We start from the raw sequence: 19,753 nt of genomic DNA on the forward strand, positions 1-19,753 counted from the left end.
TTGTATATATATTTATTTTTTAAATGCTATACATAACAATATAGTAAAGTACATCATTACTATTTTTTTTTCTCACAATTGGTGCTATTACTCATGCTCATCCAAGGAGAAAGGGTGCAACAAGCTGTTTTACTCCCAGCAGCAAACATTAACGGGAAAGACTGCCTGTATGCTCAGCAATGAGAATCCACTATCTTATCGATAGTTCAGTGCAACCAGTGGGGTTATGCTTCACTTTATGCCACTTATTTACTGCCTGACAACTTTTCTTGAACCATAAAACTGTACAAGTGGCAATCCTAGATCTGTCTACCACAAAGAATTAAAAAATCATACAGTTTTGGAAATTAGTAAATACTTAGAGCTGATTGATAATACACCATATGAAAACTTATTGTAGTACTGAGAGTGAAACTTGCAGACTTACTTTGTATATTTGAAAAAGATATACTGACAATTAATGAGCTAAGCATGAAATGCAAGAAGTTAGAAGACTGCATAATTAACACAAAGAAACTAGAAAGAAGAAAGAAAATTTATAGTAAGAGCAGATATTAAACATAATAGAAAACAAAGATGCAATTAGATAAAGGCTAAAGTTGTTTCAAACCTCTGGAAAGCTTGATCAAGAGAAAAAAATACAAAACTAAATAAAATTAAGAATGCAAAAGGGATTTCACTACGGATTTAGTGAAGATGAAAAACATATTTAACAACGGGATGGATTACCTAGCAAATTGAACACATGCATGTCGTAAAACCAGCAATTCCACTGTGGTACAATCTCCAGAAAAACTTGCACACATATCCCACTCAAACATGTCCAGAATTCAGCCTTTGAGGAGGAATAGAGAGGTCTAGATTGTTCTGTGGCAAAGGATGGTCTCTCCTTGGTGACTGCTACTTAGAATTGGAGTTGATATAACAGCAGAAGCAATTAGCCAAAGTTCTGGGACTACAGTGCCCTATGGTTGTAATGGGTAAGTGCTAACTTGGCCTCCCAAGAGCTTGGAAACAGCAGGAAAGAGGGCTGCTGTACACTGGAAGGAGGAAACCCTCAGGAGTGCTGTGTTCTGAGTCCTCCTCTTTAAAGGGCAAGCTGAGAAGTGGCAAGATGTTGAGACAACAGTCATCACTGCACTGCTGTGATTTAGGCTGAGGAACCATGTAAGCACATTTCCTACTTGAGGATTTGTATTCCAGAGATGGAGTAGCTACAGTTACACTTTTGTATATAACACCAGAAATGCTAAGCCTGTTTGCAAAGGTGTCCTTTCCTCCCTGTAACTTTACTGAGTAAGAAATTACTATTTAGCTACATTTTGATGAAGCAACAAAGACAGTGTGTCATTGGTGTAGCTGCCATTCTAAGAGCAGATTTTTGAAATCTGTATCTTCTCCCTTTAAGGATAAGATGAAGTTTATTTTTTCAGGGCTTTAAAACTTTTTTCTCAGTCATCATTTCATATTGTGAACTACCACTCAAAATACACCATAACTCTTACACTGCAAGAAATTCTGCAAAAGGTGGACTATTCTCTTGTATGTGAGATTGAAAATCCAAAAAGTTTTGCAAATTTCTACCAGAAACAATATCATCTCTTCTAATAGTGCACAAGCAATTTTTTTCTCTACTCTGTAATATGGGTGTTAAGCTGCCTAATTGTAAAGTCCTTGATCTTAGCTCCTTCCTTTAGCACTTAATTGATTACTACCCTCAATGACTTTATAGACTTTCTTTGGATTTTATGCTAGGTAGGTATTTATTTACTTTCTAAACTCAAAATTACTTAGAGATTAATATAAACTGCAGTTAGGTATTTATTTACTTCCTAAACTCAAAATTACTTAGAGATAAATATAAACTGCAGTTTGTCAGTTTTGTCTTTTTTAGTTAAAATGTTGCTATTGTTAACACATTTTTTCTTTTCATTTTGTGTTCAATAAATAGTTCTATTTGGGGTATAGATGGCAAATTCAATTCCTCAGCTAGACTTAGAAGAACAATGTAGCATATAATGTTCTGACAAATAGGGCCATGAAATTTAAAAATGATCTTTAAGAATAGGATATTTTTCTCAAAAGTAGCTTAAGGGAAATTATTTTCATAGTTCCAAATCTTAAAGCATCCCCAGCAAATAAATGGAGTTTGACACATTCTACACATGTGTAGATTTTTATAACTTCGTTTGTTAATCTGGAAGATCTCCTGAACAGCAGAGACTTTCAGGCAAAGGCTAAATGAAACCTTGATGAGAATATTATAGATAGAATTTAGGCATCAAATGTGTGATTCAATTAATGATCTTGAAAGTCACTTCCCTCCCTGAGAATTTCTATCGTTAGATTTATTAGCATAGTGGAGAATTAACTTGAGGACCTGATGGTCTACTTTGACTTACGAATTTAGAAGACGTACTCATACAAATACAGTTTTTTTTTTCCAGATACCCTATTAAAATATTATTATAAAGTTAATTGAACAGTAACCCTGTACAAAAACAGTATTAAATTTAATTTGCCTCCACGACCAGCATATTGTGGACAGTCTCTTTTATGTGCGGGTAAAATGAACTATCCTGTTTTGAGCTGGTGGGCAAGAGAGCCCCCTTGAAAGACCCTGACTGACCGGATCATTCAGTCAGCTGTGGTAAACCCTTCCTGTTAGTGAGGAGAGGTAGTTCGGCAGTTAACTGCAGGTGCCTGGGAACCTAGCCTCCATCCCTGCCTCTGATTCTGCAGGTGGGGTCAGTCTTTCATACCTTTCTGGGTCTTTGATGCGCCTTCGCGGGCAGACTGTTTTAAAATCTACTTCACGATGACTGTGTAACTTGTGCATCTTTAAAAAATAAGCTGTGATATCTGGAGGAGAAGTCAGTTCTCCCTTAAGGGAAAATATTCATAGTTTTACGTTTCAAGTTGGGCTCAACTTGAGTTGTTAACTACTGTGGCATCACTGAGTTTTGGAACAAAGCAATTGATTCAGGATAAACGATTTCAAATTTTAAAAAACAATTAATTTATTTTTCTTTCACCCACAGGTCTACCCACGGATAGCGCCGGCATTTTGGCACTACCTGCGGGTAGAAGTGAGTAGCGGGTACTTGAATTCTCCCACCTTGCGCCTTGCACTCTGCTGGTGTGGTCTGATCTGATGCGCACATTTTGCTCCCGGTGCAGCTGCCATTCTGTGTGAACGTGCTTTCACGCCACCACCATTCCTTAGAGTTGGATCAGAAATCCAAATCACCAAAACTCCTAAGTGCAAGTTTATATAAGATAATCATCTTTCTTACTAAATTTCTGAATCAAGACCATATCATATGCATCATAATGATAAATAACTAAATGCTAAATTTTGGAAAACCATGCTTACACCTCTCTTTAATCAATATTTTTTATATTCAGAGCATAATTCCTCAGCTTAACTTGAGACTGTTTCTAGGAAAAAGTGGAATAACTCTGCTTCATTTCCTTTCTCCTCTTCTCTATCCCCAGGAGCATGAGCAGCTCACCTACTCCTCCACGAGGTCCAAGGCACCCAGTGTCATCATCACGGGCCTCAAGCCAGCCACCAAGTACATATTTCATATCCGAGTGAGGACTGCAACAGGATACAGTGGCTACAGTCAGAAGTTTGAATTTGAAACAGGAGATGAGAGTAAGTTTTACACAAACATATAAAATAAGATGTTAATTTAGTACTATTCCAATCTGACCTGATAGTTAAAAATCTAATGTCCCCAGTTGTGAATAGTCTCATCAAACAGGATTCTGTTCATGTAAATACTCATATAGTCATTTTGGTTAGTGTTTTGGTGCTATCATTAAATACCTCCATGAAATGCCTTACTCTACCACAATTGTAGTGTGGCCCAAATACATCTCTTTATGCAGAATTCATCACTCAGCTATAACATAGAGTCTCAATGGGCAGTGTTAGCCTAATTGCTTGCTAGTCTTGGCATCATAATATGATACTAATGAAAACTTGGAAGAGAATAAAGCCATAAGCAAATGATTTTAGCAGTTAGTTCAAAATTGTGCAGCTTTGGCTTGTTAGATCAATAAAAAACAGTGGTCAGTAGAAAAACTCCACTGAAATGTACATTATAAGTTTAAATATAGACACATGGGCTTAATTAGAAACTCAAATTAGTTCCATAGCCTCGACGTGTTGAAAATCAAAATGGGAGACGAAGGGAGTGAGGTGTTCCAATGTCATGTAACATAGGCTTTGAAATGTCTTATTTAGTCTGAATCCTGCTCTACCATTGAATTCGTTTTTTTGCTTTTAGAAATCTATCTTACTGCTAACTTTGTAAAGATAATATGGGTGGCTTTTGCAATGTTCCTCTATGGAAAAATGTCCAAATACCTAATTATAATAAAAATATGTCCCCATCATTGCTAAAATACCCATGTTTATATAAGAATTCAAGAATAGTAAATATATTATAAAAAATTCTTTATAAATAACAATAATAGCTACCATTTATTGAGCTTCTAATAAGTGCCAGAAATTATGTATTTTATATATATTATTCCATTTAAACCTTTCAACATCCAATAACACCAGTATGATTTTTCTAATTTTACTCATGAGAAAAGAGAATTCTAGAGAAATAGAGCTATTTGTTCAGATATATGCAACTAGTAAGAAGCTAAGCTAAAATTTAAAACTGAGGGCTACCTTTTTCCAAGGCCTGTGCTCTGAACTACTCCACCATCATGCCAAGTTCTTTCATTTGAATTATTAAAAAGTGCTAATGGTAAGATCATGAAACAGGCCACAATTCCTCTAGTTTGTCACTCCCTCAAAATGAAGCTGTTTGGATTTCAAATTCTGTGATGGAAGGAGTGTTGTCATTTTTACATTGATGAACAGTATCAATTCATAAGAATGTCCTCATTGCAACTATATCTCACTAAAAAGTGGAAGAGTACCAACATAATTAAGAAGGCACACAGCTTAGGAAGAGAGGGTAAACTAATGAATAAAAAGAACACTTATAACCTGGATGTGTAATATCAGTGATGATCATTTATAATCCTGCTGGAGACTATTGGCTTCTCAAGCTAGAGATGAAATTATTGGTAGTAGAGTGTAATTATCAAAACAACATAGCTCCATAATTAAGAACAATATAAAAATATTCAAAGTGCCATCCCTGCTATGTCCTGCTGACTCTTTCTCCCCTGCTCCCATGTCAAGACTTTGCCTTCACGCAGAGCCAGAGGATGCAATTCAAGGAAAGTTTGGTCCTGGGAAGAGTCCTGTCATTGTGTTGTTCTCGCTGTGTACTGCATCCCTGCATCTCACTTCTCTTACTTTCATTCACAGATGAAGAAATTTATCTTTTTTAAAAGTATGACATTTTTGAGTATTACATCATTAAGTCAAAAATATATTCTCAGACAAATTTATAGGGCTAAATCTAGATAAGTCATTTGTGTTTATTTGGGACTTCTAGAGAAAACAATCTAGTCTAATTTAAAAAAAAAGTTCTGATCTAAATATGAAAAATTTAATTTGGTTTAACTCTAAATTTCAACTCATTGTACTTTCAGGACTAGAATTCTTTCTGTTACATAAAAGATACATACTTTGAAATTCCTTATCAGAAAAGGTCCCATGCTCACCAATGCCCCAGTATAATATTTATTCATCCAACAAAAATGTATAGGACACTTAATATGTGCCATACTCTGTGTGAGGTTCTGGGGATTAAAAAAGTAATAATAAGACCAACAGCCTTCACATAATTTATAGTCTAGATTTGTGGGAAGAAAATGAAAATTTAAATAAAAAATACAAGGTTAGTGACATGTACTATCATACAAATATGCAAAGGGTGCTCTGAGAGCATAGAGAAGAAATCCTAGTTTAGCATGAATGGGTCATGAAGGGGTCAGTTGGAAGGTGAGAAGATGGGGCTCATTCTTGAAAGAGGAGTAGTAAAAGAATAGCAAAAACAATGAGGCCTGAGATAGCATGAAAAATTTAAAGAACAGAAAATAACTTGGTGTGGCTGCAGTGAGGAGACAAAAAAGTAAAATGGTGGGAACTGAAGGCAGAGAGTTAGAAAGGGCCAACATGAAGGTGCTCTTTTGGCCCCGCGAAAGATATTGAGCCTTCTGATGATACTGAGGAGCTGGGAGAGGGTTTTGATTAGGGAGTAACATGACCAGTAACAGGTGCAAGACCCTATACTGAGCAATTTACACAATTCATCTTTTTAATTCTGACAAGATTATTTCTCCTTTTAGAAACATAAGTAGATTTACCAAAATCCGGTAATCGGTGAGTGGAGGTGCAGGATTAGAACCCTAGAACCATCTGACAATGGCCACAGCAGACAGCAAAAAACATGTTCTGAATCATTGATTCGTAAATGACATGAAAGACAGAATGTCTCAGAAGAATCTGAAAAATGTGTTTGTCTAAACCTGGAATTTGGGTAAATAGAATGGCTCCCAAGTCAATTTACAGCCTAGAGGGAAAATCATTTAAAGGATCATTTTTTATCTGGTTAGTTTTAAATTGCATTTTCAAAGCATGCTGTTTATATCCAGAAGAGAATTTCAGTGAATGATGTCATAGTAGGATATGGTCAGGTTTACTATAAATTCAGGTATATAATGATATGAATTCCAATCTCCAGCATCAGTTTTTTTCTCTTCATACCCTCCTAGCTCATCTTTTAATTTTTATAGCTTTTGTTTCCTGAGTAGTGCCTGAACTAAGTTCTCTCTTGTGCATTCTATTTAATTAACTAACTTTACAATATATGCATAGAGATAGGGGTGGGTTGGGGAAGAGAGATGAGGTTCTCTCATTTGATGGTCTGGTTCAATTTTTTTTTTTTTTTTTTAAGTAAGCAAAGTGAAATACTTTACAATTTAATTCTCTCTAGCCATATCTGTTTTACTTGCTTCAACTTTTAGTTTGCCAACAAGACAGTAATATAAAATATGAAAAAACTCCTTTTCAAAATCATAGTATTCTGGGGGCGCCTGGGTGGCTCAGTCGGTTAAGCGGCTGCCTTCGGCTCAGCTCATGATCCCAGGGTACTGGGATCGAGCCCCGCATCGGGCTCCCTGCTCGGCGGAGAGCCTGCTTCTCCCTCTCCCTCTGTCTGCCGCTCTGCCTACTTGTGCGCTCTCTCTCTCTGTTAAATAAATAAAAATCTTAAAAAAAAAAAAAAAAAAGATTAAAAAAAAAAATCATAGTATTCTGAACCCACAAATGTTCTACAAATATAGTGGCATCTGAATAACAATCACAGTTACTGCTCTTGCTCTTCCAGACCAGCAATTGGATTTTTTTTCCAGAGTCAGATTATGTAGTGGAAACTGGCTAAACAAATGTAGAGATCAGTAATTATGATTGCTAGCACTATGAAAAGAGCCTACTTGACCTAGACCTGTTGGTTTCTGCTCTCCCCAAGTCTACAGAATAACCTCATTACATATGTATATATGGAGAGATAAATAGATGACAGATAGATGGGTAGATATAGGTAATTAATTGATTGATAGATATATACATGAATAGGTAGATAATCACTCCTGTACAATCACAAAAGACTTTTCTGTTTTAATGCTGGTATTTCATATGTCTGCTAACCTCTCTTTGACAAAGAATGTACAACTAAATATTATGTCCACTAACAGCATTTATTGAGTACCTATTGTATACTTGTCTTTTTATCAGGTACTGTAATTGATTCTCCCACCTTTTTAGAATAGATACAACAAAATTACAATAAACTACAGAATCAGTAGTAAGCAGGTAAGAATATATAAACATTCCATGTGGATCTTCTTGAGACAGGTGAAAGATCAGTGTATCTTTCAGTGTATCTCAGAAAAATCTGAAAAATGTGTTTGTCTAAACCTGGAATTTGGGTAAATAGAATGGCTCCCAAGTCAATATAAGAATATAAGATTCCCAAAATATAAGGCTCCCAAAATATAAGAATTTTCTCAGTATTAAAATGAAATTCATATTAGGCGCAAAACTATCAAACACACACAGATTAAGTACAGACCTTTTTGGCTTATATGAATGAAACAATAGGAAATTTTTACCACCTTATATTTATTATAATTTTGTCCTTATTTTCTGGAGAAAATGTGCTTCTTTTCAATGGAGAAAAAAATAACAATTAAAATTAAAAAGTTATCTACATAGCCAGTACTATCCATATCCTTGCAAACTTCTCAAAAAAGATGTTTGATATAATTTTTAGCAATAATAACATTACACCTACATTTTTTTAGAAAAAAAAATAAAAATAATTTAAAGATAAGGAAGTTAAACATTTGGTTATTTAAAACACCAAGACTTTTTTTTTTTAATTTATTTATTTGAGAGAGATAGAGAGAGAGAACTGGGAGGGTGGGGAGAAGGAGGGAGAATCCCAAGTAGACTCCCCACTGAGCACAGAGCCAGACACAGGACTCGAACTCAGGACCCTGAGATCATGACCTGAGCTAAAATCAGGAGTCAGATGTTTAACTGGCTGAGCCACCCAAGTCCCCTAACACACCAAGACTTACCTAATATTCAAATGTATTTTAGAGTAGCAGAAAGTAGTTTCATGTGTATATCTTTTAAAACCAAATAAACTATATCCTTCTATATTGCAGCCTACTTGAACATTTTACTTAAACACTGGAAGTGAACTTATGAAGCTATCAGAAGGGTGCAGAATCCATAGCTTAAAGCCAATTTTTGAAAGAAAGCTGGAAATTTACACGTAGTAATTAGCAGTTTACCTCTCCCATTGCTTTAATTGTTATCCAAAAGACCCAGGAGAAGTATACATTGTCAACATGGAAGCAGTACATTCTTTTCCCCTGGAAGGATTAATTATACATTAAATTTTAGCAACATACAAACTTAGGTTTTTACCTATAAGCTACATAAAGCACTTTTGTAACACAAAAGCCACATCTGTCAGCATTTTAAAATGTATTATTTACCAAAAGTAGTAACAATGGACTAGGTTTATATCACATAACGTAACCACACAAAAGTCATCATGATCAACGTTAACTAACCAAACAATAAATTACTGAAGCATACTGGGTATTTCAAAATAGAATCTTATTTCATGGCTTACACATCTATACAAAAAGTGTTAGTGTAGATACAAATGAATGAATTTAATCACTTAATTATTTTGAAACACCCATAAGAGTTAGCTATTTTTAGTATGGTTTCATATTTAAGTAATTTGATTAAGTTTAACAATTTATAAATGGGAAATGATCCTGGAAATTAAGGTTCAATATTGTATCTCTTGTTCCTTCTTCTCTAATTTGTTCTTTATGTCTCAATTGGACTAATTTTTCTATACTCCACCCTGTACACTTAAAAACTCCAAAGCATTGAGTATTTTCTACCACATAAAATGTGAATTTCTCAACAAATATTCAAGTCTCCCTCCAATCCTAATACAGACTAACATCATTCCTGTCCCATCTCCCTCTACTTAACACAAACTCTGAAAAAATGTATGGATGCTTTATACATGAAATTTTCTGATTCTTCATAATTTCTAAGCTTCTTCTATGACTTCCAACTGGAAGATTCAGAAACCTATCACGTTATAAATGGTCAGTCCAGCTCATCTGCTACCCCTCCTGAAATGTTCTGGATCAGTCCAGGGAAAAATCGTCACTCTTTCCTCAGACGTTCTATATTTTATTGTGCAAGTGCTCAATTATTTGCTAAATTGTTAGCTCTTTGAGGTTAAGAACTAGAGCCAGTGTATCTTTGTGTCTCACGAAATGTCTTGTTTATAGTTTCCAGTGCATATTTAATCAAATAAATGAATAACATATAATTTTTAAAAGGCTAAAATTGGGAGAATAGCATGTTGCCTGCCAGTCTAAACAGAAAGAATCAAATATTTTTATTTGCCATGGATAAACATTTTAGCTTGTTTTATTTTGGCTGTCAGGCTGTCACTGGCTTGAGTTGTATAGAGACATGATATGTGGAACTTTGATTACAAATTAATTGTTAATTCTATAATTGAGGGCATTTTAGGTAGAGTTAAATGATATTCTTGTTGTTGTGCGACATATTTTCTTCCCTAAACTACCTTTTAAAAAAAATCTCTATTATGCTTAAAAAAAAATTCTATTGTGTTTGATCTGGTCTATTGGTTGAAGCCCAATCTGTACTGCTTCAATTACTTAGGATGAAATTAGCTACATCATTATTAACAGTAGCCAGAAATTTGGGGACGGTTATTAATGGTGAAGCATGAAGCAGAAAGAGGACCAGCTGACCCTGGTGGAGTAATAAAAAAGTTAATTAATCAAGCAAGAGGCAGATTTCATATTTATGAGTCTACCCAGAGGAGGATGAATTCAAGTATGTAAGATTTTAATTTGAAATAATCTCCAATCAATAGAACATTTTTTTTTCCCCAATCAATAGCACTTTCAGTTTTGGCAACCATAGCTATCTAAATGCAAACATCAGTAGGAAAGAAGAATTTTCTAGCAGTTAGGTTGTCCAGCTATAAATTGGCCTACCTTATGAAGTAATGAATGCCCCTCATGATAAGAATTTGTACTGAAACTAGCTGGATACTTTTTTAGCATATCATAAAGGAAATCCTTGCTTTGTTTAGGAGGTTGTGATACAATTTTAATGTAACTTCTAACCTTGAGATTCCACCAGATAATATTTATTGAGTTCTAATTATTTTCCAAGCACTATTCTATTCTTTGTGGCTACTAACCTTTGAAGTAGATACTATTATCATGTCCATTTTATGGATCAGGAAACTGAAACACAAAGAAATTTAGTAACTTACCACATTCCCACAGCTAGTAAGTGTTGGAATGGGCATATTATATTATATGGGGATAGTATTTTTCATATTAATGCTCAAAACTAGGACTGAATTCCCTTTATACCCAGTCAGTGTTTTTATTTTTCTTATTCAGCTTGGTCATTACCTCTGATTTTCTACATGATTCTTTTTTTATTCTTGCCTCCAATTCTTCACCCTCCCTTAACCAATTATATTCTTCCCTAACATAAAGTGTGTTTGAATACAAACACAGATTTTCAGAAGACTATAATTATATATAAATCACCATGCATCAAGTTCAAAGAGCTATGTGTGTTTTAATACAGATTTCTAGATTAATGCACACATGGTAGACCAAGTATAACTCTAAAGGGACAAAATAATGTACTTAGTCTGACTACCTTACATGAGCAGGGACTTGGTGAAGAGTAACTGTTTGCATAGAGAATGGAAGTCTCCTTTTAACAAGACTTTGATAAAAAAAGGATATTTTGCTTCCATTTTGCCTGGATCAAATGAAGACTTTAAATGATGGGAACCAGGCTCATGTACTGTAAGACAGATTGAAGGTTCCAATACGAAAAATAAAGATCATAACTTTGTTAAATGGGCTGGAAAAAAATCATTGACTAATAATATGTACTTAGAAATTATAAAATGTGCATATTAACATGCAGTGTTACAATTTGTCTCAAATCAAAAAGGGAAAACAGAATATAGGCTTATTTTAAGCCAATAACCTACAGCAACATATACAAAAATATGATTTCTTTGGGGTATTAGCCAGCATCCCTTGACTGGAAGTTTTGTGGGGTTTTTTTTGAAATCAGGAACCATTTCTTATTCGTTTTTGTGTCTCTTATATTGCTTTGCTGACACATAGAAGGCTTTCAGTGAATATCAAATAAGTTGATATTGTCTAGTAAATAGTCAACTAGCATGCATCTGTTATTTCAAACAAATTACATGTATTCTATTATTTTATTATTTTATCTATATATTTTCAGTATCTTATTTGTATTTTTGTGCATATATATTAATAACAGTGTGCTGAATGCTGGTCAAAGGGTACAAAATGTCAGTTATGCAGGATGAGTAAGTTCTGAAGATCTAATAATATAGCATGGTGACTATAGTTAATAGTACTGCATTGTGTATTTGAAATTTTCTAGAAGAGTAGATCTTAAATGTTCTTACCACATACACACACTCTCTCACACACACATACACACGCACAATAACTATGTCAGGTGATGGATATACTAATTAGCTTGATTGTGGTGATCATTTCACAATGTATACTTATATCCAAACATCACATTGCATACCATAAGTATATGCAATTTTTATTTGTCAGTTATACCTCAATAAAGCTGGAGGGAAAAAAAAGCAAATATGAATGATAAACATTCTCTATCTTCAGGAAGCTCACCATTAAGCCACAACAGAGACTCTTCTAACAGAGTTTCCTATATATGCCATTCTCAAAGTCTAATTTTAATTTGACTTGATTTGGGAGGAAATGGATTTTTTTTCTATCAGCTATCATATAAATTGCCTGAATTTTTCTGTCAAGTTATTTGACTTTACAACCTTGAATTCTTCTAGAGAGAAAGATGTTCCTTAGACATTTCAAATTGCTTAGATTTAGTGAAAAATATATTCCCTATATAATACATGAAGGATTACAGCCATTCTTCAGACTACACAAATCAGCTTTATTAATTTGTATCTTGAAGTGACTTTTTTAAATGTCATATTCTAGTGGTTAGGAAAGCATTAAGGGCAAAGTAAAGAAAAACTAATCTCTTATATAACTATATATAACCTAGCTGGAACTGCTGGTGGGATTCTTAATTATGGCTGATCTCCTACTTCCATCTGTTGCACAACTATGTACTCTGCCCAAGACAGGATAAGGAGTATTGTGTTATTCAGTAGCTACTTCTGGAATGTATTCTAAAGCATGAGGGGAGTTCTAGCTAGTTGTGGAATGGTGCCCAGTGGTGATACATAGCTGTGGTTTTTACAGGGAGAGGGCAGAAACACCTGATGCTAGGATGAAATTGTCCTTTAGGAAATCCCAGACTGCAAGGATGACACAGCCCACAGGGCTTGCTTCCTTTTACAGCTTGCTTTCCTACTTCCCAGTGGAATTCTATCCATATGGTAAGAGATCACTTTTAGAGCTGAAAAACTTGAGAGTTGAATGAAAGAGTTGTCAAACTGTCCAAGGTGGGTGAAAAGTATTTTATATAAAATATATAAATACTAAATATTATCTGCCTATGTCAAAACGTAAAGACGTAGTTTGAGTTTTTCTATTTGTATAGTACCAAGATGCAATAAAAAATAAGTTTAAATTATCTAATGTAACATCTTTTAAATCTGTATTCATTCAGTGCAAGTCATCTGTTGTTTTTTTAAAAAATTTTATTTATTTATTGGACAGAGAGAGACACAGCGAGAGAGGGAATACAGGCAGGGGGAGTGGGAGAGGGAGAAGCCGGCTTCCCGCTGAGCAGGGAGCCCAATGCGGGGCTCGATCCCAGGACCCTGAGATCATGACCTGAGCCAAAGGCAGACGCTTAACAACTGAGCCACCCAGGCACCCCAAGTCATCTTTTTTTTGCTGTACCTCACTGGGAAGTCACAATACTGAATGGACAGATGTTTATAAAATAAACCCAGCCAGCTCTCCCAAATCTTGTTTGAAGCATTAATAAACAGCTTAAGTATTTGCATTACACTATACTTTTTCAAGAGAAACGGTAGTTCAGTGAATTTAAGGTAAATAACAAGAATTTCTGGCAAAATAGCTGGAGCCCTTTAAAAGATTTAGCTGTGTGTGCACAAACCGGAGCATGACATGCATGAGCATATTACCGCACTGTAAAGATAGGCAAAGTAGCAGAATATGGTAACTTTACCACCAGATATAAAATAGCTGATTCACAACAAACCGAATTTCATATTCTCTTATGCTTTTGGAAAACTGAGCATCCTTTAAAAAATGCTCTTGCACTATAGTTATTTTTAAAATAAATATCTTATATTTGCTGGATACAAAAAGAGAAAGCAGACTAAATGGTTTTTTCAACAAGCATTTTCAGCATTTCTGTAAACAATAAACAGTGCAATATTGCTTACTGAATTTAGCATACATATTTATACGTGCATACATACGTGTAATACATATATTTTGCATTCATGCACTCTTCCTATTCTCATTTTGAGATGAAGAAATGAAATTGACGGTGTCTTAAATATTGTTGCTTAAGTTGTTATCCTTGGGAGTAAGAGAGTTTATTTCTAAATTTGATACAAAGTTTGTTTCTAAATTTGACATAATGAGAGAGAAAGTAAAGGGCATGTGAAAGGAAGCAGCAAAAGCTAAAGCAAGCAGAATGTTTAATTGTTCAATTTATTCATTCAGTCTTTCACTTGGTCTAAAAGTACTAACCCATGGGCCAGATATAGAAGGAGGCGCTGTGGATTCAAAGATAAAAAGAATAGATTTGTTCCCTGCTTTCACAAAAGCTTGTGAGAGGTTCAGAAAATTATACAAGGTTTCAAGGTTGTATGTGACAATTTGGGAAGCACAAGGAGAACCCAAACAAACTTATATCAAGGAAAGCTTCCAAAAAGAAGTGCTATCTTAAAGGAAACTTTAAAGTTAAATAAAACGTGGCCATGCTAGTGAGGGGGGTGGAGGGTGAGGTGGGGGTAAGATAAGAGGATCGGGGAGCTTCTGTTCTCTCATGTGGGCAGGCATGCAAGTGTACAGATGAAAGTGAGTATGGAACCTTCTAGTAACTGAAAGCATTTTAGTGTGGCTAGAACTGTGGTTTTCAAAATGTGGGCCCTGCACCAAAATCAGCAGCAACACCTGAGAAAATGTTAGAAATGCAGATTTTCAGACTCTAACCATATACCTGCTGAATCCGAAACTCCGGGGGTGAACCCAGCATTCTGTTTTAACAAGCCCTCCAAGTGATTCCGAGGCACACTCTAGTTAGAGAACAAGCAGCTTCAACAGAGGTGGGGGTAAGGAGTGTCGGGGGTGATGATCTTGGTACAGAAAATACAAGACATGTGACTGGAGTCATAGACAGGCAAGGGCCATGCGATGCTGTCTCTGATCTTTCCAGGAGGCCGAAACCTTCCTGAGTTTTTATTTTTCTTCCCTTTATCTGTAGTTTGGAGACGGGCAAGCCAAACGGAATGAGCTTCCCATAACTGACTTCTCTGGTACCATTGCTAACACATCTAATTTTCTCACCTTCATTTTATCCACACTAAAAATAAAACCTTCCAAATATCTTTTTCATTGTCCCTCCTATAGCTGTCATAACTTCCAAACTCCCTAGAGACTATTTTAGCTTTAGAATTCACCTACCGAAGGTGCTGGAACCTTGGGAATTATCAATTTAAATTCTAACACATGCTTGTTCTCTGCCAGGATGTAAGCCTGCATATTTCTCCTTGACAGTTCATATTTGGTATCTGGACTTTCAAGACACAGTGAATTATGACCTGTTCACCAGAGCCTCCTGAGAAAACTGGAGCTGAGCCATCTCATGCCAAACTTTCAACAAAAGTTGGTCAGTTGCAGATGTTCTGGAAATTATCTGGAAAACTTCATGAATCTAGATATCATAAAGGTGATATGTTAGCAAAGCAAAGTTAGATACCAAGATTAATATGCCACACAAGGGTGTCATGGACTTGTCTCAGGCTAGGTTACTTGGTTGGATGGTCTAATTGGTAAAGACAATGTAAGCCTTGGTATCTTGGCTCATGACCATTCTCCACTTTAGACATTAGTTTCTCATCAATAAAATAAAGGGAATGTGCTAAATGAGCTACCCTTGCTCTAAAAATAGAGAACTTCTGAGTGAAGTAGTTAAGGATTTGGGCCAGACCAAGCTCTGCTATCCCTAGGTATTAGGACCTAAGGAAGGCTGTTTAGTCTATGTTAGCTTTGCTTTCCTCATCAGAAAACTGGAAATTTATTTATTTGTTTGTACACTGATTTATTAAAAAATATTGGTGAAAACACACTCTGTACTCTGTACTAAGTGCTGTTCTACATGCTGTGGATATAGCAGAAATAGACAAAGATACTTGGTGTCCTGTCCTAGAGCTTACGTTCCAGAGAGGAGGGAGACAATAAGCAAACAATGAGTAAAGTATTTAGAATGTTAAGTGATGAAGAGCTCTGGTGTGTTGCCTAGACCTCCCCTTCAGGACCCAGGCACTTACCTAATCTCTTAGCTAGTGGGAGTGCGGCCTGCTGAAGGCTCCTGGCTGAATTCCTCTCCAGACATTGCCTCTGTCCAAAAGAAGCTGCATTCCCCAGAGTAATTTCCTCTCCCCAGAGGTGGACAGAATCCAAGTCTGGTCATTGTGAGGCACAAAGCTGAGTCCCAATGTTCATTTCAAGACAGCTGTGAAGGGTCATCTTGGCCCTTGAGATCTGCAGAGGTTTTTGTAGCTACCACATGGCAGTTCAACTGCTCCCTTTTCCCATTTCTGCTCCCCTCACTTCCCAACCTGTCCATGCTGAGGTCAGTCCTCAATACACCTGCTACCTGCAAAGCCACACTGCAGAATCTGTGCCCCAGGAAACCTCCTTGAAGCCAGGTGATGAGAGATGCTCTGGAGGAGAGTAAAGCTGAGAAGGAGAATAAGGAGTGCCTGTCTTCTAATGTGATCACTAAATGTTAACTATCACTATAATTTGAATTATTGCTGTGAGCTAGGAAGCTGGCAAGCACTCTGTGGAGAAGGGCCTTCACCTTGGCCCTGAAGAAAAGGAAGGATATAAATAAGCAGAAAGAACAAGGAAATTTTTCAGGATAGCAGCTGATTCATGCAATTCAACTTGGCAGATACTTCACAGATAGACAGCTAAAGAAAACTAGTGAATTTTAGTTAAAAGTTCAAGCTTTGGACTTAGCCCTGGATTTAGATCTTGACCCTATCACTACCTTTGTACAAGTCAGCTAACCACTCTATGCCTCAGTTTCCACATCAGGAAAAATACGGATAAGAATACCACCTACTTTCTAGTGTTCTTGTGAGTATGCATTGGTTCAATGCATGTGAAGTACTTAGAATATCTAGTACTTCTGTGGTTAGGGTTCAATAAATGTTGAGTATCCATACTGACATTATTGGTATTAATTTTCAGCCCTAAAATTCCACTCTAGAAATTTCAAAATTGTCTTTAGAAAATGAAATAATATTCTTATCTTCTTGGATCTAGACACCCTACTATAGCAATCAAGTCATTCTCTGATTCTTCACTTTGACATTTATTTTTCATGCACATTAGCTTACCCTTGAGACAGCTGATTACTCTTGGTGTTATAGTTTTTTTTTAATTTTATAGGTGACATATAAGGGTGAGTGGGATTCCCCAGATGAGTTGGCCTCCCAGTGCCTAAGCACTGGAGTGGTGGACAAAGCAGCTCCATGCTTGAACTTCTGAGATACCAGGACTGAACCAGCACAGTTTGCAAGTCAGGGAGTCTCCATCGTCCTATTCCAGCAACATCACCTTGTGGACCCAGAACCACTGTCCCTCCTGTTTCTGTGGTAATCAGGTTATTTATGGGTTGGGCCACTTTTCTTTTAAATACTTAAATCATAAAAGATTTCCGCACAATATAGCATAAAGATTAGAAACTGCAACTCTAAGCTAGGCTATCTGTACATAAATTTTGGTTCAGCTACTTCTATCTGTGTAACCATGGCAAGTTAATTAACTTTTTGTGCCTCAGGTTCCCCATCTATAAAGTAGATCCTAAAATACATATGAAGTGTTTAGAACTGCAGACAGCACACGTAAGCACTCCAGAAGTGTTTGTTAGAATAATGACTATCCTTCTTCTGATACAGTCAATCATATATTGGGTCCATTATGATTTTTTGTATGAGCCTGTACTGTAAATCAGCTGCCACTCATTTCATAAAGAAGAAAGAAAAACTTTTTTAAAAAGGAAAAAAATGTAATTCTAGAAAGAAAACTTCCTTAGGAACTTTCTGTGGAATTCTCAGTTTTTAAGTAGAAATGACTCACAACCACCTATCCCACAATAATTTTTTTAATTAAATAAATAAATATCTAACTGATTTCCTTGCACAGGAATAAGCAATCCAAAGAAAATAAAATTTAGCTGTATATTGAAAATTATATTTTGGCTGAGAATAGGTATTTAGTTATACTGTAAGTTCTATAAGTAATGAGCACAGAATATCTTGTTTGAGGAAGGATTTTACTTTTTCAAATTATGGAACAGATACAGGTTTGAGAATATTTGAACTTTTATAAAAACACATTTTTACCTTGCATAATGACTGGAAAGAGGGCTCTTCCATTCTTTCCCAAATTAATCCAAGTTGCCCAGCAGACAAACAAGTGAGAACAAGAAAACGGAGTTATCTAATTGCCTTTAGCACATTCTTCTTTTTTATGTCATGTTCTGTACTGCAGCATTCAAAATGCCTTTGGAGGCCTTCTAAATCACTTCTCACTGTTTGTATTTATCTGTCGAAGAAGCTGCACCATTTAAAAATGAGCTAGCTTTTTGTCATTTTTCTCCCTCTCATCCTGCTTAAGTGTCCACAGGGATGATAGATTTCAAATTGAGTTAAACAAAAACATGTAAAGATACCCAGTTAATACCCATGGAGATTTTTTTAAAGATTTTACTTATTTACTTGAGAGAGAGTGAGAGAGTGCACGCTGAGTTGGGGGTGGAGGAAGAAGCAGAGGGAGAGGGACAAGCAGACTCTGAGCTGAGCACAGAGCAAGCCTGACAAAGGGCTCAATGCCATGACCCTGAGATCATGACCCGAGATGAAATCAAGAGGCAGATGCTCCACCGCCCCACCCCCCATGGAGATTTTTTTTTTTTAAGTTATGTACCTTTACAATGGCTGTTTGCTTGATTTCAGCAATATTTTTAAGCATTGTAAAAGTATATCATTTATGATCATACCCTTGAGGTAAGATAAATTTAATGAATTTTCATTAAAATACACAAACTTCTGCACATGAGACTATGTCTCTGTCATCATTTTTCACAATGCTCTTACTGCTTAAGATGAAGGGAGAAAGGAAGGTGAAAAGTGAGTACATAAGAGATTGATGGGGTAATTGTACCTTTACATTGATCAGTGATCTGTGCCTCTAAGGCACAAGGACTTACATACCAGAGGAGAAATGGAGGCATTCCTACTTGGTCCATGAATGTGAAGATAGTTGAAGGAGTCTTATATGCACCCTTACCTTAAGACTTCCAGTAGCTTATACTCTGGAAATTGGGGCATCGGGACAGGTGAAAAATAGCAAAGCTCAGTTTGGAAAACAAAAACAATTAGAAAAATACCTTTTGTTAACATTCAGAAGAGAAGCAGTGTAGAAAACCTCACTTGAAGCTAGATGTATGCACCTCCATTACCCCCACCCCCACCACCACCAAAATAAGGAATGTAACACATGAATTAGTCAAGCTAATAAGTATGTGGAATTTGGAAATTCTTCTCATGTTTTAAAAGGAGATAGAAATGATCTCTATTACACTTTTTGTAATTCATCCAGAATTATTTAATCAAGAATTTTGTTTAACAGAACATGCCCAAACATACATATAGCCAATCTAAGTCATTAATACCTATTACTAGAGATGAGAGAGAATTAAAAGTATAGTCAAATTTCATGTTCTAGGAAGAAAGCTAAATGTCTTAAGCAGTAAGTAGCATGATTTTTCCATATATATGCTAACTTATCTAAATTACTCTTAATTGTTAACTAAACAGAGGAATGTTAACTTTTATTTGCATTTCTCTTCTCCCTAAAAACAGTTGAGGCGATCTAAAACACATACACAAAACTTTTACTA

General features: G+C 35.8%; 1 protein-coding gene across 15 annotated transcripts in view; it reads left to right on the forward strand.

Moving 5' to 3' along the window:
- The window catches only part of EPHA6 (EPH receptor A6), an 811,402-nt gene that overhangs the window by 548,962 nt on the left and 242,687 nt on the right, over positions 1 to 19,753 (forward strand). For 11 of the 15 annotated variants that reach the window (XR_004299778.1, XM_032406359.1, XM_032406369.1 and 8 more), the window contains 2 exons: positions 3,042 to 3,089; positions 3,499 to 3,661. Coding sequence is in view for 14 of the 15 variants with exons in the window: in XM_032406359.1 (XP_032262250.1) it covers positions 3,042 to 3,089; positions 3,499 to 3,661 (211 nt within the window). In the remaining variant the exon portion in view is untranslated. Of the gene's footprint in view, positions 1 to 3,041; positions 3,090 to 3,498; positions 3,662 to 19,753 lie in introns of those variants that run through there. The other 4 variants (XM_032406358.1, XM_032406360.1, XM_032406370.1 and 1 more) reach the window with 2 other exon arrangements.

This window comes from Phoca vitulina, unplaced genomic scaffold (genome assembly GCF_004348235.1).
Source record: "Phoca vitulina isolate PV1807 unplaced genomic scaffold, GSC_HSeal_1.0 scaffold8, whole genome shotgun sequence".
NCBI lineage: Eukaryota > Metazoa > Chordata > Mammalia > Carnivora > Phocidae > Phoca > Phoca vitulina.